Genomic DNA, 22,910 nt, shown 5'->3' with positions numbered 1-22,910 from the left:
CTGATCCCAACTTTGGAGACCCAGCAGGGTCTAACCCCATATCCTTCACCCTCTTCCGTGTTCATTCTCCCTACCTTAGCCACCTCTACCAACCTCGCTAGTCCCACATAAAAGAAACTGCCAACCAAAATCAAAAATAGTGTTATTAATTTGGTGTCTCTGAAGCACAGAAAAAAAAAAGGAAAGGAAAATGACAAAAGAACGAATGAAACCACCCTTGCCACATGTCCGGTCCCAGGTCCAAGCTAAGGAGACCAGCCTTGTAGGCAGTGTGGGCCCAGGGGCAAAGTCAGTCCTGGCCATGGGCTCAAAGAGGGACCAGCCCATGCATTTGGCTCTTAGGGCCTGTCTAGGAGGCTGCTGCCTCAATCTCGGGCATCCAGGCCATGGATCAGGGAGAGGAGTCTGGCTCACTCAGTTCTGACACTCTGTCTGAAGTAGCCAGAGATCAGGGTGCAGACACCAGAGCCAAAGCCAGCCAGTTCTGTGGTCCAGCAGTCTCAGTTACTGAGTCCTGGGATGCGGTCCAGCAGAGGCCAGGCTGTTCAGTACTGATGCTCCAGTAAGGGCTGGGCAGCCGGGCTCTCCCGTTCCTCAACAGGGACAGGCCAGTCACCTGGGGCGCCGGAGGGTGTGCCACTCTCAGGGGCACTGCTGTCCAAGCAAGGAATGTCCTGGGTTGTTCTGGCAGGTGAGGCCTCAGAGCTGACATCAGGACTGAGGCTGAGGTCTAGAGGGACCTGTGGAAGGGAAGACGGATGAGCTGACAAGCACACCAGAGATCTCCTGGGATCTCATCCTCCCACAGGCCCCTTACCTGAGATTTGGGGGTGCCTCCTTTGGGGCTCCCTGAGGCTGGCTCCCCATCAGGTCCTCCTAGTCCCTTCCGACCCCCCAGACTCCACTTCCCACTTGGCCCCTCAGAACTGAGAAGACCAGGGCCAGGAGGTCTAGATGGCCGGGGACCCTCAGTGGGCGCAGGTGAAGCAGGAGGTGGTCCAGGGAGCCGAGGGGGAGGCCACTGCAGCAGAGGAGGGGGCCGCCCATCTCCAGAGCCACTGAGGGAAGGCCGTGGCCCCCAGCTAGGACCTGGTGGGAGGGGCTGCTCACTGCCGCCTGTAGGAAACAGATAAGAGCAAAGACCTCAGCTGGGCAACAGTCTCACCCATGGGTTCAGCCCAGCTTTGTCTACTCACCTGCCGTGTTTTCAGGCGTGGGGTGTGCCAAGGGGGGATTATTGCTGAGGGAGGTCAGGCCGCCACCCCCACCACAGTCTGAGTCATCCACATTTCCACCACTATTGCAGCCAGCGCCACAGCCCTTATGAAGTCTGGTGGAGAAATAGCAGAACTAGAAAGGGGCCCAGGGCCACAGGCCTTCTAAGCCCTAAGATAGGTCATGTAATGTCTAAGCCCCAGGATCCTCATCTCTTAATCTGCTGTCTAGTTTATAAAGCCTTTTTTAATTTTTTTATTTTTCAAGATGGGGTTTCTCTGTGCACCCTTGGCTGTCCTGGACTCGCTTTGCAGACCAGGCTGGCCTCGAACTCACAGAGGTCCACCTGCCTCTGCCTCCTTGAGTCCTGGATTACAGGCATACACTACCACACCTGGCTTGTTTATAGTCTTTTAAACACTAAAGTCAGCTCTAGGGGAAAGGGAGCCTCTCTAGGTAGAGGGTCACCTCTCAAGGTCCGAGCTCACTGACTCCAGTATTTCATTTCTGTGACCTTGGAGCGGGTTGCTTCATCCCTGTGCCCCGACACCTCTGGAATCCCAGAGCATCAGGCCCTCATGAAGCATCCCAGGCTGGGTGGCAGCCAAGGCTCACCTCTCCCAGCTGCGCAGGAGCCATCGGGCAATGGCACCCAGGCTGACAGGGCCACCCCACAGCGCCCGCAGCTGGGGGTGGCTACCAGCCAGAGATGTGGTCAGAGGTGACACATAGATGGGGTAGCCCAGAGGCTGGTCGCAGGAGGAGTTGATCATGTTGCGGAGGGCCTGCTTGGCATTCTGGATGCTGCCACGCTCAGGGTTGCGGTTTCGCAGGAACACCAGCTCCTGTTGCTGCCCAGCCCACAGCCCACGCACGCACTCTCGGTTTACCTGTGGGGGGGCCACACCAACGGTCAGGGCAGTGACCCCGAGGAGGGGCCTGGGCTGCAGGCTGGGGTAAGACCATCTGCCCCACCTTGATGACCCGGAAGCTGAGGTGGCGCCGGTTGAGCATGATGATCTTGTACTCATCGGAAGCATCGTCCATGACGTGGCGCAGTGCCAGCAGGGAGGGAGTGTTGCTGAGGATGGCACTGCGCCAGGCAGGGTCGCCCTCATGGGAGATGACTAGCCGCTCCTCATTGGCCGCAATGGCATCATACAGGGCTGCTGGTTCCTCATACTCATCAGGAGATGTGAAATGGTCCTGGTTGGGAGAGGTCGGAAGTCAGGAGATGCTGGCCTAGGGAAAGGCTTCATCTTCCTTCTGCCTCTCACTCTGCCTGGGCACACCCCTCCTACCTGGTGGAGCTTGAGGGCCATGCGAACCCCAGGTGCCACCACTCGGTGAAGCAGGTCCATGTCAGCAAAGACCCACTCATCACGAGGGGAGGTGATTCGAAAGTCACCCTTGAACAGGGCATGCAGGCCATAGAGGAAGGGCTCCAGGCTGGGTGGGGAGAAGATATCAGCAACAGGGAGAGAGCCAGAAGGGGCTGTTCCCCGTCTTGCCAAGGAAGCCAATCTCTCCTCAGAGAGCCATGAAGAGCAGGCAAAGCTGGGAGTGCTGAGAGTCTTGTCTATGTGAGAGGGACTCAGCAACAGGAGTGTGGAGCTCTTCAGGGAAGGGCAGAAGGGAAAGCAGCAGGCCAGCTGGCTGTGAGCACTCACCTGGCAGACATGCTGTGTGAGGCTGTCCCCAGGGCCCTGCGACCCAGCACACACAGGCCAAAGCATAGTGTGACCAACGGTGAGTTCCAATCCTGGTCCACGGGCTACGGCACAAAGACCCCAGTCAGCACAGCTCAGTGTGGGCCTGGGGTCCAGACTGTGAGGGTCAGCAAGTGTGAAGGGAGGGACCAGGAAGTCCCTAGAGTCTGGGGCGGGGTGGATCTAAAGGAAGGATAGCCTGACCTGGCTGCGCCGAGAGGCACAGTACTGGATCCACTCAAGGTGAACAGCACAGAAGGATGGCAGGGAGAGGCCGGACAGGCGAAGGTCATAGTCCTCATCAACACTCAGTGAGAAGGTAGGGTCTGAGTCAGCGTAACCAAGGGCTCGCACAGGCCGTAGGGCAGCCGTGATGCCCTCGTGGCTCAGCCAGGTCTCGAGCTTTGGAGAGCGGCTCACATAGTAGATGATGCTCTGGGAGAGGAGGAGCAGGGGTCAGGGGTGCAGCTCCACCCCAAACCCCAACAATGGGGAGAAAGCACTCCAGCCCGAGTGCAATGCTTCCTGCGATGCAGCTTCTGCACTCCAGCGCAGCAGCTTAAGCAGGCGAGTGACTGGTCTCGTGGACAAAGTGTGAGAACCAGCAGGAAGCATGCCACCTAGAGCAGTCCTGCCCACGGCAGCAGGATCTGCCTGCTGTCCTCTTCTTGCCATCCCAAGAACCCAGCCCATTTGTAAGGGGAACAGAGGATCAGACAGGTAACAGGGAGAACTGGGCTGGAATGTGAAGACAGGGTGCAATATCTACATATCAGGGCCAGAAAGGTCAGGCTGAGATAATGTGTTGCCTACAGCCCAGGGAGCCCACGTGACCTGGGCCACAGGTCCCTTCAGGCAAACCACTGACAGACCTAAGAGCTTCTCTGAAAAAACCCAGAGGCACACACTTTGTATCAATGTGTCTCGCTAGTGTTTTTCTTCTTCTTCTTTTTTTTTTTTTTTTTTTTTGTTTTTTTTTGAGACAGGGTTTCTCAATGTAGCCCTGGCTGTCCCGAACTCACTTTGTAGACCAGGCTGGCCTTGAACTCAGAGATCCACCTGCCCCTGCCTCCCAAGTGCTGGGATTAGTGTCTGGCTGTTCTTAATGGGACCTTGTTGATGTTTAAAAGGGGCTGAGCATGTGGAGGGCAGCTTTGGGAAGGGGGGTAGCCAAGACAGCTGAACAGCAGCTGGCAGACAGCAAGGTAATCTACTATCCTGAGCTGAAGCTGATGGGCCTGGTTAAGTGGTGGGGAAGCCCAGGCTGAGGAGGGCGGTGCAGCTGTCCATGGACAGAGTGCCCAAGCAATAGGGAATGCAGCAGGGTGACCATGGTGGGACAGTGGGAAGCTAAGAGCCTGGACAAAATGGTCAGGGTACAAGCTAGGAAGAGCTAAAGCTCAAACAGCTGCCCAGGTGGAGCACACAGAATCAATGACTACACGGCAGCACGTGAGGGAGGAGGTGTCCACCAGTTCCCTACACCGATGTGGCCTTGGCAGAAGTTGGTGAGAAAGAATTATGGCAAGGGCTGGCTGCTGACTTGTTTTACTAACAGAATAAAACAGAGTTGAATGAATGAGCTATGGTTTTCAGATGGACTTCCTGCCTAGAGAGCATCTCTAAAGTCCAGGTACCACCATAGCCTTTAAGATAACCCAAAAAGCATTGCTTTTGGATCAGGTGGATCTCTGTGAGTTTGAGGCCAGCCTGGTATACAGAGCAAATCCAGGACAGCCAAGGCAACACAGAGAAACCCTATCTTGGAAAAAAAAAAAAAAAATTAAAGGTTAAAAAAAAAAATCTAAAAAAAAAAAAAAAGAGTATCCTTGTTGGAGGTGTGTCACTGGGGTAGACTTTGAGATTTCAGAACTCTGGTCATGTGGGTAAGACCTAAGCTCTCAGATACTGCATGCCTGCCTTCTAATATGCTCCCTGCATTGGTGATGCCGTCACTGACACTCTGAAACTGTAAGCAAGACCCCAAACTAAATGCTCTTTTCATAAGCTGCTTGGTCATGGTGCCTCTTCCCAGCAACACAACAGTAACGATAACGCTCCCATAGTGCCCCTCTTCTTAGTGTCACAGAACCTTATTGTTCCTTCTAGCCCACCAGCCTGCAAGCCTGTGTTTCTCAAGGGGTAAACTGAGCTAGGACAAGGGAGGCAACATTCTAGGTCGCCTGAAAACTGTGAACTTTCCTGCCCAGAGCTTCTAAACATCACTGTGTCTCATCACTCTCAACAAGTCTCAAGACCCTCTGGCCTGACTTGGAGTCCCCGACGACAAGGCAGAAAATCTAGTGATTGAGGCCAGGCCTGAGCCTAGAGCCTGGCCTTGCCACATTCTAATGCCAAACCCAACCAATCATTTTACCTCTGCAAACCGTTTGTGTCTGTGTGTGCAAGTAGAGACCAAAAATTGACATCAGGTGTCTTCCTCACTCGTTCTCCACCTTATTTGTGAGTCGGGTCTCTCACTAAACCCGGAGCTCACAAATTTGGCTAAGCTAAGTGGCAGCCAGCCCCAGAGATCCTCCCCTCAGCTCTGGCGTTAGAGGTCATGCCAGTACATCCAGCTTTCACAGGATCTAAGCTCAGGTCCTATTGTTCGTTTGTATGGCAATCGTACAAACAACTACCACCCCCGCCTCCACCCCGTTTTTCTGAGAGTCCTTCACATGGTCCAGGCTGCCTTTGAACTCCTAATCTCTTGCCTCCACCTACCAATTGCTTGGATTACAGCAGAAGCCAGCTGCCGTGCTTCTCCTCCTGTGTGTGGCAGTCTGTGCAGCTTAGTCGAGTGCCCAGCAGCACCCACCACCCTCAGTCTGCAGCACTGCCTGGCTCCTGTGGTTCCCCACAGAGCCACTGTCAGCAAGTACTGTCACTGTGAAGCTGGGTAAGGCTGGTGGGTTTTGTTTTGGTACTGAGTTGAATCTAGGATCTCAGGCATAGTAGGCATGCATTCTACCACACTCCTAGCCATGGGCTGGTGGTCCTGAAGACATACCTCAGCCAACTGCACCTGCTGGTGGACCCAGCAGCCTGGGAGGGGATCCATGATTGTGCTGCCCACCCACACGCCACACTCAGGACCTGAGACACTCTTGCCTAGAATGGCAAGAGGGAGCACCTTCTCCGGGCACCTGTTCACCAAGGCCTCTATGGCCTGCTGTCTGATGTAGCACTGTGAGGAACTTAAACTGAGTCCTATGTTTCCCTTGACCAAACAGCCTCCCAACATTCCAAACAACAGGCAGTACCAGCACCCTCCCCCCTACCTTGACATAGTAAGTGATGAGGATCTTGCGGAGGTCAAACACCTGCAGCATGGAGGCAGCGTTGTTGTCACTAATGCTGTAGCCTTCCAGCACATACTTGCTGGCTGTCACCTCCCAGGCCAGCCAGCGCTGCCCAAAGGCAGCATTGAAGGACAGGACCCGGGGAAGGTGGCCAGGCTCACAGCAGCAGCAGCCCTCATCTTCCTCCACACCTTCAGTGATGGCCTCCACCTCACGCTGCTGGCAGTATGTGCCTGTGGGTCACGGTTGCCCAGTCAGAGCCACTAGGATAATCCCTACTTGCCTCAGCAAGTACCCAAAACGGCAGTAGGCCCACTGCCACTCAGCTTCTACCCTAAGACACTGAGTAAAGGCTACTGAATGGATTGTCATGAGACCCTTTCTCCTCATCATTCCCATTGCCAGAGGGTGTCAGAGAGAAACGGGCCCAGTTCCCCATTTATCAAGGCAAAGACCGAAACTTGTAAAGAAGTGACTTTCTCAAGGTCATGGTGCTCATGCGCTTGGAGCCTCCCTTGTTGCCCCTAAGGGACTTGTCTCAAACTGGCACATAACACATACGAGCTCCTGAGAGCAAGAAGCCAGCTACCCACAGTGCTAGCATGGTGCTTGTCAGTGGCCCAGTTAAGACCCAGAGCAGGCTGGAAGCTGGCATCAGGGCCTCAGTTTTCAGCAGTGATCCTTGGACTCCCTATGAGGTCAAAGGTGGTGTGTGCATGTGTGAGTGTCACTGGAGACACAGTGACCAGGCTAGGAAACTCAGGCTTAGGGAGGGAGAACCTAACCTTGCCTGAGATCAGCAAGCAGTCAGAGCTGAACTAGAATCCAGTCTCAGCACAATACTAAATGTTGTATCCCAACTTAGGCCCTGCCTCTACTCTGGCCTCTACTACCCGCCCCAGCTTGGTCCTGTGGCTCACCCCGGAACTCAAGGCCACGCAGCTGGAAGGTGATGAGGCCATTGCCAACCTCAATGAGGTGCACCAGCGCGTTGAGGTAGTCAGAGGCCAGGACAAAGCAGTCACCAGGGCCATAGTTGCCCCAGCGGCCCAGCACCAGGTCCCCACAGAGGGTGTGCTGCAGTGAGCGTGTCAAGTGCTCGTAGAAGATGGAGTTGAGGTTGTTGTCATCAGCGCCTGGGACCCAAAACATAAACGGGCAAGGTGTCAAGTAAAGAGGGCACACTCTGGTGGACACCCTGCCTGTAAGCTCCTGGACAAGCAGCTACCCACCTGGGTTCCGGTCCAGCTGTGTCACTAGGCGGGTGTTGGAATGATCCACACGTTTAGTGCTGTTCAGAGAGAGTATCAACGCTTCAGCCAGGGCCAGGCAGCCCGTCAGCATATCCTCTGCCCAGGCTCCACCCTGGTCGTCTCTGAACCCACATCTCTGAGCTGTGAGACTTGAGATGCCCATAGCAGTTGACAGATAAGGAAGCTAAATCTCATGGACATGAAGAGACTCACATAGGAGGGAGAAACCTGGAGGAGAATGCGTTCTCACAGAGGCCAGACTGCCTCCATGAGGCCTCGGCCTGCTCGATGTTCGGCCTTTACCAGACTCACTACCTCAAGTGTCCCCACCAAAGCCAAGCACTCACACCCTTGATGTCTGGCCAGGACTCCAAGGCCTCACTTCCCTGCTGGTCACCAGCTCCGATCTCTCATGAGACTTACTTGTAGTCCCTCTCCCAGAACTTGAGGGGCCTCGCATAGGACATGATGAAGACAGCACTGCCCAGCAGAGGGTTGAGTGGTGTGGAGAAAAGCCCTGAGAGCAGGGCCTGGAGGAACAGCATGGCTGAGTCTGGGCACAAGTCAAGGAGGTGACGGACACATGGGACCTTCTGCTCCCCTCTCCCCCTCTGCAACCCAAGGCTGCTGCTCTCCATCACATCCCACCCACAAAGAGATAGTTAGAAGCTGGATACGTGGTACAGCGAAGGGCTGGGCAAAGGCATGGAAGGCTGAGCCCCAGGTGATCTGCCAGGGTGCGATGTAGGTCAGCACAAAACGCAGCTTGTACAGCAGGTCCCATAGCTGCAGGGGTCATCAGGGTGGAGGTGATAAAACACACACACGGTCACACATGGTACTGAGATCTGACAAGCTCCAGACACCAGCCCCACGTGGTCAACTGCAAAACCACTCCCATCCCTTTCTTTCTAGAAAGGCTTACAACACCTAAAGCCATGTGTGATGGTTTGAAAAGGTATGGTCCCCATAAACTCATGTGTTTGAATGCTTGGCCCATAGGGAGTGGCACTATTAGGAGGTGTGGCCTTGTTGGAGGAAGTATCTCACTGGAGGCGGGCTTTGAGGTCATATGTGTTCAAGCTAAGATATGTGACATACAGCCTCCCGCTGCTGCCTGTGGATCAAGATGTAGAACTCTTGGGTCCTCCAGCACCATGTCTGCCTGCATGGTGCCATGCTTCCTGCCATGATGATAATGGACTAAACCTCTAAAAACTGTAAGCCAGGCCCAATTAAATGTTGGCCTTTGTAAGAGTTGCCTTCATCATGGTGTCTCTTCACAGCAATGGAAACCCTAAGACATCATGGGAACTTCTAACTGGATTGTTAGCTAGTTAATCCCCATGATGACAGTGGGAGCTTCCTACTGCTCTCCCCAGTTCACAGACGGGAAAGGTCCATTTCACATAAAGGGAGAGAAGGTAAGTGACTTTCTCTGGTCATGTTGCCCAATCATTACTGAGAATTTCAAGAGATGACCCCAGGCCTTGCCCTCAGAAGGCCTAAGGCAAGCCTGGAGGGCCAGGTGTCTACTAATTCCAGCCATTGAAGAGGATCACAAGTTTCAAGGCAGCCTGGGCTGTAGAGTAAGTTCAGGTGAGCCTACATAACTTAGTAAAACTGTCTCAAAATAGGAAGTCACGAGAGGGCTGCTGAACCAGCTAATGGTGAAATGCTTGCCCAGTACAACCAAGGCTCTGGACTCAAATTCTAGTAAGTAAATAAATAAGTAAATAAATAAATAAAGCAGAAAGGCACCGAGTACGAAAGCTTGCCAGCAAACAAAAGTCAAATATGAAAAAAGCCCTTTAGAGGCCAATGTGGGTCCCAGTGCCATGCATGGTAGGTGGTAGGCCTTCAGGCTGATGAGGGGACCCCACAGCCTAAGAGAAACAGCTAGCCACCCGGACTCTAGGGTACACACTCTCGGCTCTGAACCTGGCCCCAGCACACTGGCTGGTAGAGGATTAGAACTGAGGGGCTTTACAGCATCCGAGGGACAAAGTCAGGCCTTGATATGGCTGATCCTGAGAAAAGTGGTTGTAAGATCAGACTGGACGCCAGTTCCCAGTAGGGCCTGACATAAGCTCCCCCGAGAAGCTGCAAACCCATTCTCTGCAGGGAGAAGTGGAGGAATCCCTTCCCCAGGCCACTGCAAAGGCCCACAGTTAAAGCCATACAGGATAGAAGGTAACAGGGCTGCAGGGCTGCTCTTTCCTGCTCTGACAGAACAGGTCTGTTTGGTCTGTTGGTCAGCCTGGGGTCTGAGTCAAAGCCACCAGCTCACCTTGCTGCAGAGCAGAGACATAAGGAAGTAGTCGAGCAGAAAGCCCTGCGAGAGCCTCGGGTAGTCAAAGTGGAAGAGCAGGACGGTGAAGGCCAAGGTCAGGTACTGCTGGGGTGGGCAACAGAAGGCTGAGCGTAGCAGCTTCAGCCCCGCCACAGTCATCAGCAATGCCCGGCAGCTGTGGGTGGGGCAGGCATTCAGACATGGCAGGGCCTCAGGGAGGAGCGGGCACAGACACACACCTCTCACCAACGGGTCTGAATGCAACCCTAACTACCTGCTGTTTAATACAACAGCCCTCGTGTGGGGGCCAGTGACGCTTAGGTTCAGAACCTCTGAAGGAGGCAAACGGGGACACATCTGCTTCAACCGATAGCTCGTTAAGAGCTGGGATCCTACTTTGGCTTGCTGCCAGTCTTGGGCACTACCCATTCCTCAGTGGGAATCAAATGAGGATGTAGGAGAATGGCCGAGAGGGGAGTGAGGGTCCTCACTAGAGGCAGAATCTGTCTGGGTGGCTGACGACTGTGTGGGCGTCCACAGTGAGAGCGTTGAGAACCACAGCAGGGTAGATGAGGTACTTCTCAACACACTGCAGGCCAGCATAGAGCTTCTCAAACCACATCACCTGGGCAGCGCCTGCAACGGGAAGGCAGGGTCGTCAGCTAGTACCTGGCCCTCCATATGGCATCTCTCTGGAGCCCAGAGGACTAGGCACCACAGGGCCAGAAAGCATCCAGGAAGGTAGGCCAGCCTGCTGTACTGTCCTGGGTTCCTGGAGACTTAGGCTAGGGAGGAAGAAATACTGCTGACAGGTCCAAATGAGAACGAAGAGCCCAGCAGCACAAGGGCTCCACGGCACTTAGCAAGTCACGGGCTTGGGGTCGGGGATGGGGGCCAGGAGGTTACGGTTTTGGCTGTCTGTGGAAACAAAGCTGAAAAAAACCTCTTAACACACCTACCAGAGTTAGGCAAAGGTCATGTAGAATAGGCTGAGGGGGTCAGGATGACCCTAAGCTGCAGGCCCTTCTGAGGAGCAAGCTCTCGAGTTAAGCTAATGAGAGGAAGACAGACAGGGATCCTGGCCCAGGGAGTAAAAGTTCCCTTTGTTTGAGGAAAACAAGGGCTACAGACAAGCAACATTACACAGAATGAGCAGGCTGTATGTGTAACAATTAAAGAAAAAGGGGCCATGAGTTTGAGAGAGATGGGCAAGAGGATGGCACGAGAGGAGCTGCAAGGAGGCAGGGGAAAAGGGAAAAATGATATAATCTCAAAAATAAAAAAATCACTTTTAAAAGCTGTTTAAAAAGGAACACAAGGGGTGGCAAAATAGCTCAGCCAGCAGCCTGGGAGTGCGGCTCCCAGGAGCACATGGTGGGAAGAGACGGCTCCCAGAGGTCCTCCTGACTCCACGTGTGTGCGGTCTGTTCACAGAACAAGCGGCACGCAATGAGGTCTCTCCGCCACCACTCAGGAGCCTTAGACACTTATGTGTGTGGGTGTTTTGCCTGCTTGAGTGTCTGTGCGCCATGTGTGTGCAGTGCCTGTGGAGGGCAGAAGAGGGCGTCTGAGCTCCTGAAACTGGAGTGACAGCGGGCTGTGAGACAACACCTGGGTTTGGGAATTGAACCCAGGTCCTCCGAAAGAGCAGCCAGTGCTCTCACTGCTGAGCCATCTCTCTAACCCCACCAACCAACACGTTTAAATAGAGGCTAGAGGGCCGGATGAGGTGGCACATGTCTTTAATCCCAGCACTCAGGGAGGCAGAGGCAGACAGAGCTCTTTGAGTTTGAGGCCAGCCTGGTCTACAAACAAACAAAAAAGAGGCTAGAGGAGCTTTTTGTTTGTTCTGAGATGGGATCTCACAATGTAACTTTGAAAGGCCTGGAACTCACTCTGTAGACCAGGCTGGTCTTAAACTCACAGAGATCCACTTGCCTTTGCCTCCCAAGTACTGGAATTAAAGGTGTCTACAGGAGAATATTTTTAAATATCGCCTGAAAGATTTTTTTTTTTTTTTTTTTAATATTGCTAGCAACAAGCACTAGCTGGCTCTCACCCACTGGTGGGAATTCAGGATATAAAAACCCTTTTAAACATGTTGGATTCCTCTTCCATTAGAGACAGCAGGGGGGTCGAACAAGGGCAGTGCACAGGGTATGAATACAGCAGAGACTGCCAGGGCAGTCAACGGAGGAGGCACCGTGAGGGCAGGGGGCAGGATGGGCAGCGTGCTCTCTGCTGACACCCTTATCCAGGACAGCACACTTCTCATCAGGATGTGCTCCACCCTGAATCTGCCGGCACAGGCAGCGGGGAAGAAGTGAGCAGGTGCTACTCACCTCGCACTTCGTACTGGCTGTATTCCATCGGCTTCAGCACAGGCTGTGAGAGGCAGAACCAGGGCAGCTGTTTGCGGAGCTGCGGCAGCAAGTAGTGTGTGAAGAAGCCCACAGCTCCCGCCACTGCGTACAACACGAAGCCCAGCACAGACTGCAGAAGGGACAGGCCAGAGGCTCAGTTCAGCCTGGGGCTCAGCCCAGCAGGCTAGGTGCAGGCTACAGAGGGTCCTCCGGTCCAGCAGGTGCTAGAGGGATGAACTACACCACACAAACCTTCAGGGCAATGAAGACGGTGCTGGCGCTGATGGCAAAGGTGAGCACTGCAATCACCACACACATCACCAGGTCGGAGTGCAGGACTTCACGCTGCAGAGCCAGGAGAAACAGCTTGACTGCCTGCTGCATGAGGTCACATGTCCTTCCCAGGCTCAGACCCGCCAGAATCCGGCACTCCTACACCCTCATCAGCTCCCGTTCCTCACCACTGACTGACGCATCTTCTCTGGCAGTGGGTCTGGGGGCTCTGCACGGGCTGTCTCTAGGCTCCGCTCCTCCAGCTCAGGGAAAAGCTTACTCCGCACTAGAGACCTGGTGGGAAGAGTCAGGGGCCAAGGCAAGCACTAAAGCCCCCTTCCCCACACAGATGGTCCCAGAAACATGCACTGACTGCCCGAGTTCCAGGCAGGCACACACACATTCTCAGAGAGCACACGTGCGTGCATACAGACAGGCACATCACCCACCAGAGCACAGTGGGGTCACTGCTCTGCCGGCTCAGATGGTAGGACAGTGCCACCAGGAGGCCACAGAAGACCGAGAAGAGGACAGGGACGTGCTGCTCCGGCCAAGGTGTCTACAAGAAAGAACCCACGCTGGTCAGGGGTGGTGAGGAGAAATGCTGGAGAAACAAGGAGTGTCCCATGTGAAAGCCACTGCTGAACCCAATTCACAGCCCTGTCCCAACAACCCCATGGGGCTCAGCATGCCTAGTTCCTGGAGGCACCCCTACCTTGATGGCCCCAAGGCAGAAGCCATAAAGCAGGGCAGCAGCCAGCAGGCTCCGGGTGAGGCTGAAGACCGCCGTGAGCGGACTGGTGGCAGCTGTGAGCAGGAAAAAGTAGGTAAAGCCTAGCTCTGACCTACGGGTGTCGCCATCTCAACTTGTCCCACTGCTCCTCAATTCCCACAAGAACACCTCCCAGGACACCACCCTCCTCCACACGGCCTTCCTCGAATTGAGTGTTCTGGGATGAAACCACTTGCCTGGGGAAGGGAGAGGAAAGAAAAGGACAAGCAGGACAGGGCCCTTGAAGGCAGACTATAGATACAGGAAAAGGCTCTATAAGAAGCAGCATTGTAGACTCAACCTGTGGGTGGGCCTACCTGGTCCCACACTGTCCCTTGCCACCATACCTGTGTGCACCATACCTGTGCCCCCGAAGCCGTGCATATCTATCTGCTCCAGGAGGTACATAAGGCAGGTGTTGACCTGGGGCAGGAGGCCCAGCAGGAAGACGAATGGGAAGCACAGGGTGAACACTGCCCGGGAGGGAAGTGAAGGACCATTAGCCTGCCAGCCTCCCCTGGGCTCACCCTCCACACTCACTCCCTTGGGTTAATACTACCCTGCCTCACCAGTGGCCACGTCTCGGGCGCAGAAGAAGAAAGAGGCAGAGAAGAGTGTGAGGCCGTAGAGAGAGACAGGTGGGAAGGGCTGAGCGGTACCCAGGGCGTCCAACATCCAGATGAGTAGACAGCAGATGCAGAAGTAGACGGGCCGGCTGTATGCAATCACCCAGTTGTGGCCCTAGGGAATGGGCCAGTGAGGAAGGGGGCCTTCCCCACGGACCACCCTGCTGGCATGTGCACACATTCGACAAGCTCCAGGCTTGGCCACATCCAAGCTGGAAAACTGGGGAACGTGGGAGCAAAGCGGGTGGTGAGGGAACTCTGGCCCTCACCCACCATGGCCTCACTTTTGGTCTTAGACCCTCCCAGGGCCTTCCGGCCGGAGCACTGCCCCACGGTACTCACATGCATGGGAGATGCTGCATCAGGCTGCACGCTCTGGAAGAGATGGAGATATGTTGGCAACAAGAACTGGTGCCCACAGAGGAGCGAGAGCACCGAGACCCGCCCAGCTCCAGCACTGGGCAGCAGCAAGTGACCAAGGCAGGACCCTGTACGGTCCTGAGCCTCAGTGTCTATACTTATCACATGGGTAGCTGGCTACAGAGGACTTTAATCCGATTATCTATACTTCCCCTCACACCTGGAACAAGGAAAAGTGGATCGCCCAGGAAAGTTGTGGATTTGGGGAGCCAGGCCTGACCTTGAGCAAGGAGTACTGACAGGAGGCGATGACCAGGCAGAACTGGAAGACCCAGATGTCAGTGAAGAAGCCCTTGAGCAGCAACAGGTATCCCAGGAAGGCAACCAGGCTGCTCAATCCAACGCCGAAAATGTTCTCCATTATCCCCCGCGTCCTACAAAGCCACGTGAGTCAGGGCTCGGCTTCCCACCCATTTCTAAGGAGAGTTGGGGAACAGGACTCTGCCCTAAAGACCCACCTCTGGGCCTCTGAAAAGCCGAACCGGACCTCTGACCTCACAGGGAAGAGAGCAGGCTGCACTTGCTCTGAAAAACCATCTTGTTGCTGCCCTGAGCCCCAATCTTTGGCCATTGAGACACCAAGAGTTCAAGGCACTGTTAGTCCTGGCATTCCCACCCATGCTGACATGCGTTACAATGTGCACACTGAGGGTGCCATCCTGTGGGCATGGGCAGTGCCCGACCAGTCCCCAGTCCCAGGAGGGAACCAAGGCTGATGGGCAGGCAGCCGGCGCGTGGGTGTAGGCCCAAGCCCTTGATGGCAAACAAAAGTCATCTGGCTTCTTTAAATCTGACTCTCTGGCCTCTGTATCCTCTCTGGAAATGGGAAAGGATTTGAGACGACCAAGTTTATGGGTGTATTTAGGTTACAGCAAATGGAATGGAAGGAAAGAAAACTGTGATTCTGGAATGGGAGAGCAGTAAGGAATCGCTCGTTTCAAGAAAGGCTTGGAGAGGAGGGTAACACTCCAGCCCACCCCTCTGTACCCCACTGCAGCCTAAAGAAACCCACTGTAGCAAGGAGTTGGTTCACACTTCTAGTTCTAGAACTTTCAAAGTTGAGGCAGGAGGATCACTGGAAATCTAGACCACCCTGAGTTACAGAGTGAATTTCAGGCCAGTCTAGGATACAAATGAGACTTTGTCTCAAAAACAACAAACAGAAACCAAGCCAGGCACACCTGTAACCTCAGCACATAAGAGGTGGAAACCAGATGACCAGGAGTCAAGGCTAGCCTCAGCTACACAGCAAATCTTAACCCAGCGGTTAAAAACGGTCTATGATACCGTTTTTCAAAAACCCCAAACAACAACCTAGAAAGCCAGTATGGTCTCCAGCCGCTGAGGCACTCAGGCTCTCCAAGGGCATGACCTCAGTCTAGATGACCACAAGTTTGGACGACCAGAGTACCAGCAATTTCTGGGGATTGGAAACCAATAATTGTAAGTACTCACCGGTCCAACAGGGCCAACAGGGCCAGCCGCTCATAGCGCACAGAGGTCCAACGGCCAGGAAGAAACCAGTACTTGTAGCTGTGCTGAGCCCGGGGCGGTGCTTCCTCCATCAAGGTCTGCTCCTGGGATTCGTGCAGGGAGTCCTGGTCCAGCAGGTCAAACTGCAGTCCCCACAGCCGCGGCCATCAGCCCCGCCACCCCCATGACCTAACATCACCCCTCTCCCAACACACTAATCTGATGACGGAACATGTGCTACAGTCCACCAAGGCCCCGTCTAGTGGCCCTATGGCCTGCCCTGACTCCCCAAGGGCTTGCTCCAAGCTCTAGGTTCCCAGGACACAGGTGGATTATTGCTACAGGCTGCCAGGTGCCAGAGTCCCCAGATCTTACATTTATCTTCCCCACCCAGGCAGAATCATCAATGATATCTACTTTGTCCCTCAGGATCTGGTACAAATGGTATCTCCTCCATGATGGAGCCACCACTGTGACAACACTGAGGAGCACAGAACAGCTGGCTGTGAGGGCAGACTAGGGCTGTGTGTCCCCAAGAAAAGTCCTTTGCTTCTTTAGGCTGGGTGCACCCTCATTCAACAAGCATGGTTGTAGAGATGGCTCAGAGGATAAAAGCACCTGTCACACAAGCCTGACAGCCTGAGTTCAGTATCTGGACTGCACAATGGAAAGAGAGAAACGCCTCCTCCACAAGCATACTGTGATATGCCTGTATGTACACACAGGCATATACATGTATGCACACACGGACACACACACACATGCATGCGCACATGCATGTTTACATACAACGCCTGCAAGGTGCAATGAAGAGCCCAAAGACACACAACTCTGCCCTGTAAATCACTATTAGATGGGCAGCGATACTGTCAATCCCTCATAACGGTTACCTAAAACAAATGAGTCAGGAAAGGGTGGCCAGGCCTGGCAGCGTGTTCTTAGGAGTTTGAGACAGGAGGATCCCAAATTCAAGCCAGACAGAGTGAGGTTAGTGCCTGCCTAAGTAAACTTAGTTTGTCTCAAGATAAGGTGCATTCTGGTGACAGGGTACACCTGCCTAGTGTTCAATCCCTATTGTCTCACACATAAACACATACACAAACTAGCCCATGGTGGATTCTAGAAGTGTTCAAGGTCCATCTGTGATCTAAAGTGTTAGTTATTTCGGGTTGGGCCTATTTCAGGACCATCCTCTGGACTCTGAGCGTTTGGGGTGGTGGTTCTGTTTTGAGGTCTGGGTGTGTGTACAGTATTTTAGTAGAGGCAGGATCCCACTATGTTGCCAGGGCTGGCCTTCAGCTCCTGCCTCATGTAGTATCCCGATCTTAGCTCTGGGAGAGCTGGGATAAGAGCTGGGGCCATGTTTTGTGTACTGGAATGATTGCAGAAGTGATAATCTATTAGGAGTAAGAAGGACACCATCAATAACCACGTTCGACAAGCTGTGTTAACAGATAACGCCTCAGGCAATCACACCCGTAAACGGCCAGCCACAGGACAAACCGAACTGCCACTTCTGCAGGTACCGCTGTGAAACACCCATTATCCTGCTAGCTGCTCCCGCTCTGGGATCAGAGAGGTGCACACCAGACACATTTACAGAGTAAATATATGACCTCAGAAGCATTCAGCTCCAAGTCTGTGTAACCTCCACCAAGCCATTAAACAGTGGCATCCCCAAGCTCCTCCTCAGGGTCATCCATCCCTCCTGTGGTGGCCAGGCAGGCCAGCCTTAGCCATCTGCTTACGTGCACCTTGTCCCCTTCCCTCTGCACAACCCTTTCAAAGCTGCTCCTCACCTCTGGGATTTCCAGGGGCACCCTGCGCACCTGCATGCCCTGAAGAACCACTGGCCTCGGCTGCAGCAGGTTCAGGCCTCCTGTGGCTTCAGGCACATCAGCTGAGTGGAAGCTGGAGGAATGCGAGTGACGGTCCCTGTGGGGACAGCAGCGATGAGGGGGAAGGCCATGCACAAACCCTGGATCTTGGTGAGACAGGAGTGGGAGCTAAGGCGCGACAGGTAGGGCTACCTGCTCCAAGGCTGGGATGCCCAAGGGTCAGGAGCAGAGGAGTCAGGAGCAGGTAGACAGCACAAGTGTCTGCTTTGCAGGCCCTGGACTCCACCCAGAGGCTGCGCTTCCCTGCCCTCCTCCTCAGGAAGCCAATACTATGCTTCCTAAAAGACTAGCATGACGGAATATCCCAGTCTCCTTTCGGTCTCCCCCCCCAGCCCTGTGCTGCCCCACCCCAGCAGGGGCACTACGTTCAGGCAGTGCAGCCCGGCAGGCCCACAGGAAGCCCAGCCTGGAGACTCACCAGGCTCCATTGGCTGCCTGCTCCCCTGGCTGCCCCACAGGGTTCTCGTAGCCACCTCCAGCTAGGCCAAAGGTATACGACCGCCGCACACCTGGGACAGAGGTACAGCAGCACTGTCAAGGACTGGTCTCACTGGGCAGCAGGGCCAACAAACAAGAAGGAGCCCTGCAGTATGTCCCCCACCATGACAGCCCAGCCCCTAGGGACCAAGAGTCAGATGGGAAGGGGCCTAACAATCAGAAGCCTGGGCCCGATGGTCAGCCTGCCTGGGGCACGGCTCTGTTCTACCACTAGCTCAGCCTGTGGCTTCAGGTGTGCCTTGGGTTTCCTCATTAGCAGGGCAGGGATGATGACACCCACACCTTAGAGACGCTGCAAGGATGACATCAGGCAGCACAGGTAAAGCACTTGCCACACAGCCAACAGAGCAATCATCGACCAACAGTGCTGCTGGCTGGGTAGGTAGCCACAGACGCCTGTGGGAAGTATGGAAGAGGTGCTAGGCTGCCTGGGAAGGGCTCACCGCTCTCATCGTAGAAATAGTGCACAGCACCCTCAGAGGTGTCGTCGAAGTTGCTGGCTTCATGCACGTTGGGGCCAGCTCGGGTGAGCAGCAGAGAAGAGGCAAAGTGCAGAGCGGAGGGCAGAGTGAGTGCCCGGGAGTGGGAAGCAGCCCGGCCCCGCTGAGTCTCCTGCAGGCTGCTGGACAGGGTAAGCCTAAGTTAGCACCGGGAAGAGCTAGCTGGCCCTCTGCCCTGCAGCCAGGAGGGGATGCTCACCTAGGTGGTGAGCCCATGACGGAGGCTGGAGGGGTAGGGTTGCTGCCTGCATTGTGTCGTCTCCGGATGGCTTGAGCGCGCCTCACATTGCTTGTGCATTCCCGCTGACCTGTTTCCTCAGGAGCTGTCCAGAAAGAAGCCGAAGGCGTAAGTGACAAGGTTGGAAGGGAAGGCATTGGGACAGGTACTCCAGAGCGGAAGGAAAGGTTAGACTTAATACAGCCATCTTGGTCCTCGGAGCCCTGCCAGGTGATCTATGCCATTTGTGCCTCAGGTTCCTCATCTGGAAAGAAGTATGACAATAATCTGCCCTACCCCACTGGTGGGCAGATGATGTCCTTGCGGAACAGAAGCTCGGGTGCTGGGCCTGCCGACCCAGAGGTGAGGCCCACAGTTTTTAACCACTGAGTACATGTCCATCTGCCTCCGCAGACGGAGGCTAAACTGCCGCCGACTAGGTCTCTTGCAGCCTGCCCTTTACCCAAACCTCCCAGGCCCCCTCCCCCAGCCTCATCCCTGGGGCCAACACTCACCTCCCCCCACGGCACCTTCCTCCTGCAGCTCGCCCCGCCAACCAGGCTGGTTGGCAGCAGGTCCCCTATGGGCTTCGGCAGGCAGCACAACAGGCTCACCAGCAGCCAGCTCCACCCCTGGCTGGGCCTCCAGCTCGGCCTTGGAGCCAGCCAGGGGAGCCCGTAAGACATCACCCCCTGCCCCATCCATGCTCAGCACACGTGCGTGAGTTTTGGCACTGGCGGTACTGGGTGTCCGCTGAGTCCCATAGGGCCGCTTAGGGGGCACAGCAGCTCCTTCTTCAGCCCCATGAGGGGCCCGCCGCTTCCGAGGGCCCCCTGCTGCACCCTGGGAGCTCTCAGGGGAGTAGCAAGAAGTGCATGAGGAGCTGTCGGTACTATAACGGCGCTGAGACCGGAGGCTGGACGCTGGACTCAGCTCACTACCTTCGCTGCTATCTTCATCTTCAAAAAAGCCAGAACCCTCTAGCAAGGGCCGTCTTGGGGCACGACCAGGTGGGGAGTTTCCGCGCATGGGAGGCCGCCGTTTGTTAGGCCGAAGCAGGGCCAAGTCCTTGGGCCGCACAACCAGGAGCGGCTCAGCTTGGCCGGGTGGCGTCCCTGCTCCGATGACTGTGTCAAAGGAACGAAGTGTATCATCCGAGGGAACCCCAGCATCTGGGGAGGCAGGCAGCTCAGCCTCCGATGGAGGGTCTGTGTCGCTGCCCTCAGGGGCATGTCCACCAGGGGGGCTATCCAGGTGTGTAGAGTTGGTCTTCTCACTCTTGAAGCTGCTCAGGGTCTCCCTGTCAGTGCCACTGAAGCAAGAATCTGAAGAGCCAGCTTTCTGGGGTGTAGGGTCACCTGAACCCCTCCGGTCCAGGGGCTGGTAGCCTCCAGTTCCCCGACATTGTTCCCGTCGACTACTGGTCCTCACTAGGGCCCGGTCAGGCCGGGTCAGGGTCAGGAAGCTCTTGCTTAGCTCCTGGCTGAGGCTCCCTTTCAGTAAGGGGCTCATGGGAGTATCAGCCACACTGCTCCCACCCCAGGGCACACCATCTCCAGCCAGGGGAGAACGCTCGGAAGAATCCGTACTGGGGAGAGAGGGGTCTGGGACAACCCCTGGGGGTGTCTGGGGAAGGTCTCCAACTGTTAGAAGAAAGGAAGATGAGATGAGAGAAGGTACGTGTTTAAGGGGATCTCACAATCTCTATTCCCCAACCCCAACCCCAGGGTATGGCCAGGAGAGGAACACCAAGGCGATCCCATCCAGGAGTACAACAACGCGACCAGACTTGGGGGATGTAACCACAAGCCATCTGGTCTTCCTGCCGGAACCCTGCGACTCACTCAGTTTCTCCTGAGAGCTGAGCTTCAGCATCTCTCGGTCGGCAGAGGTCACAATCACATTGTTGCTGCCCTGCTCCCGTACCAGCTCCTTGATGTCTGCAACCACAGCACCAGAGCTGTCACAAGAACCCTGGGGTCCTCTTCTAGCAGCCTCTTACACCACACCACTGCCACCTAGCCCAGAACAGCAGCCACCTACCTCTGAGGGGCCCAGAATCCTCCATCCGGGGCAGCAATTCCTGGTAAAGCAGAGGAGAGAACACAACTAAACAGAGCGAGAAGCAGGTCTGAAACAGGTCCACGACACGGTCCTTCCCAGGACAGCAGTGAGAAGCCCAAGGCTGAGCATACTCACCGAAACCTGGTTGAAGCCAAACACAGAATGCTGGGAACTGCAGCGTACAGGGGGCGTGGAACTGACTTTGCGGAACACTGTCATCTCCACGCCAGGGTCCCTGAAACAGAAACAACAGTTCAGCAGAAGCTCTCAGCTAATCTCCTTCCTCTCTTTACTGCTTCTCACCATCCTTGTGGATCCTTCCCTTTTTTCACAGCTCTAAGACTGACTGCAGGAAGTGCTTGGGGCCGAGGTTCCCTCAGCCCTCTCTATCTTCCAGGGCACAGGCATAAGCGCAGAGAAACAACAATCTCTGAAAGTGGCCAGTGCCCTACTCACCTGGGGAGACTGCTGTCCCCCTGGCCAGCCTCCTCTTCCTGCTCCCCCATGGTAGAGTTGCGCTTCTCCACAATCTCGCCTTGGTCGAACATGGCGTGCAGGCGATAGTTCACAGTCTTGATGGTAGCGAAGATGACAGCTACTACCAGGCAGTACACTCCAGCCACCATCAAGCTGGGGGGCAGGACCTGGAGATGACAGTTACGAGGGTGTACCCGCTACCACTGTCATGACTAGGAGTCATCAGTTCACAAAACTTCGTGCAGCGGTATACAGACCCCCATTAGAAGCAGTCCCATATTTAACCGAGGAAACACATCAAACAGGTACTCAAGGTCACCCCGTGTAGAAAAGGCTTGGTCTTCCCTCTATACGCATCCAAACTCTACAGTGCTCAGCCCTGCCCGGCTGCCCTCCCTCTCCCAGTGGTCACAGGTGGTGGCAGCTTCTCACCATGTACAGCAAGAAGGGAAAGACGAGCAAGAAGATCCAGACATAGAGGTGGAAGCAGTTGGAGAAGGTGCTCTGATGCGGATCGAAGAACCAACCGCCAGTGAGCGAGGCCCACACCCCCTGGCGCAGGATCTGCAACACCTGAGACCCCATGGCCCAGCCGCTGCTGCGCACGCCCTCCTCCCGGGACCCTCATGGGGGCGGCCCCCGGCCCATGCCCCGCTTGGCGCCCGAGGGTCCCGGGGTCCGACTTCGATCTCACGCCATGGCCTCCCCCAGCGGGGGAGGGGATTGGTGGGGCGAGGGCACGGGCAGGGGGCGGGGCCGGCCCAGGCAGGCAGCCGGATCAGGCCGGGACACAAGGATGGGACTGCATCAGAGGCCGGGCCTGGGACCCCTCCGGAGGCCCGGGACAGTTCTAAGGGGCCGAGCCTGAAGGTAGGCGCAGGGCACGGGCTGGGCACCCGTCGGCGGCATCCAGAGGTGGGCGTGGAATGGGTGCTCTCCGAGTGCCGGTGATAGGTCCCTTGGCTCCGGACCGGGAAAGCCTTGGGACCCTGAGGTCCACTTCCGGGGTCGCAGGTCACTCGCTTGGGGGTCGGCGTTCGCCCCGCTTCTACCGGTGCCGGCGCAAAGGGGAGGCCGGAAGAAGGAGCCGCGAGCTGCCAGCCTGCACTGGCGCATGCGCCCGTTAGAACCTATCGGGACCCGGAAAAGGAAAAACCTGGTGGCAAAAGTGCGCAAGCGCAGAGCAGTAGCGGAGGGACGGGATCCAGAGGTGTCTTAGGCGTGCGCGCAGTCAAATTCTAGAGAGTCCAAAAAAAAAAAAAAAAAGGGAAGCGATTAGGGCGCATGCGCACGCCCGGACGCGTCGTTATTGGGCAACGGCTTAATGGTTGGCGCAAAGCCTTTCTAAGGCGTTACAGGAGGCGGGGGAGGGGCTGGAGCCTCCTCACGGCGACTTCCAGTTTGCGTTACCGGGTCACACCCCCAGCTCGGGCCGCCTCTCTGGGCTAGCCCGTAAGTCATGGCGGTCGCTGGGGTTGGGCCTCCTCTGCTTCCGGGTCAGAGCGCAGGCGAAGCCGAGCAGGATGCTGATCAGGCCTGAGTAGTCCAACAGGA

At 55.5% G+C, this 22,910-nt stretch overlaps 1 protein-coding gene across 9 annotated transcripts; it reads right to left on the bottom strand.

The window, feature by feature from the left end:
• Positions 1-125: 125 nt before the first annotated feature.
• Positions 126-22,813, bottom strand: Pcnx3 (pecanex 3). 9 transcript variants are annotated; one of them, XM_055610599.1, is made up of 35 exons: positions 21,789-22,813; positions 21,336-21,523; positions 21,015-21,114; positions 20,859-20,898; positions 20,660-20,775; positions 19,331-20,458; positions 18,798-18,921; positions 18,542-18,720; positions 18,019-18,109; positions 17,502-17,637; positions 15,685-15,845; positions 14,450-14,603; positions 14,152-14,184; positions 13,753-13,924; positions 13,546-13,656; positions 13,127-13,218; positions 12,861-12,970; positions 12,600-12,705; positions 12,391-12,483; positions 12,118-12,268; positions 10,267-10,411; positions 9,773-9,950; positions 8,160-8,268; positions 7,906-8,035; positions 7,462-7,520; positions 7,150-7,365; positions 6,209-6,462; positions 3,129-3,359; positions 2,886-2,989; positions 2,517-2,664; positions 2,191-2,421; positions 1,831-2,105; positions 1,197-1,330; positions 818-1,116; positions 126-740 (listed from the first exon to the last, which is right to left on the bottom strand). In XM_055610599.1, exons 1-35 carry the CDS (start codon positions 21,982-21,984, stop codon positions 546-548), a joined length of 6,189 nt encoding a protein of 2,062 aa, XP_055466574.1. In that variant the 5' UTR covers positions 21,985-22,813; the 3' UTR covers positions 126-545. The 9 variants fall into 9 exon arrangements, with proteins under 9 accessions (XP_055466574.1, XP_055466576.1, XP_055466579.1 ...); XM_055610601.1 differs by having other exon boundaries at positions 15,685-15,827; XM_055610604.1 differs by having other exon boundaries at positions 15,685-15,806.
• Positions 22,814-22,910: the final 97 nt, after the last annotated feature.

This window comes from Psammomys obesus, unplaced genomic scaffold (genome assembly GCF_907164565.1).
Source record: "Psammomys obesus unplaced genomic scaffold, mPsaObe1.curated_primary_1811, whole genome shotgun sequence".
NCBI lineage: Eukaryota > Metazoa > Chordata > Mammalia > Rodentia > Muridae > Psammomys > Psammomys obesus.
The sequence above is the reverse complement of the archived record's forward strand: the minus strand, read 5'-3'. Positions and strand labels throughout refer to the sequence as shown.

What these genes read in the sequence shown, in the direction of transcription:
- Pcnx3 (XM_055610599.1), bottom strand. Translation starts at nt 21,984, where the DNA reads ATGAGGGTCCCGGGAGGAGGGCGTGCGCAGCAGCGGCTGGGCCATGGG. An exon ending in TTGGCTTCAACCAGGTTTCG is followed by an intron (nt 20,899 to 21,014) that starts GTGAGTATGCTC and finishes CTGCTTTACCAG; the next exon opens with GAATTGCTGCCCCGGATGGA. An exon ending in CTATTTCTACGATGAGAGCG is followed by an intron (nt 18,110 to 18,541) that starts GTGAGCCCTTCC and finishes CCTCTGTCCCAG; the next exon opens with GTGTGCGGCGGTCGTATACC.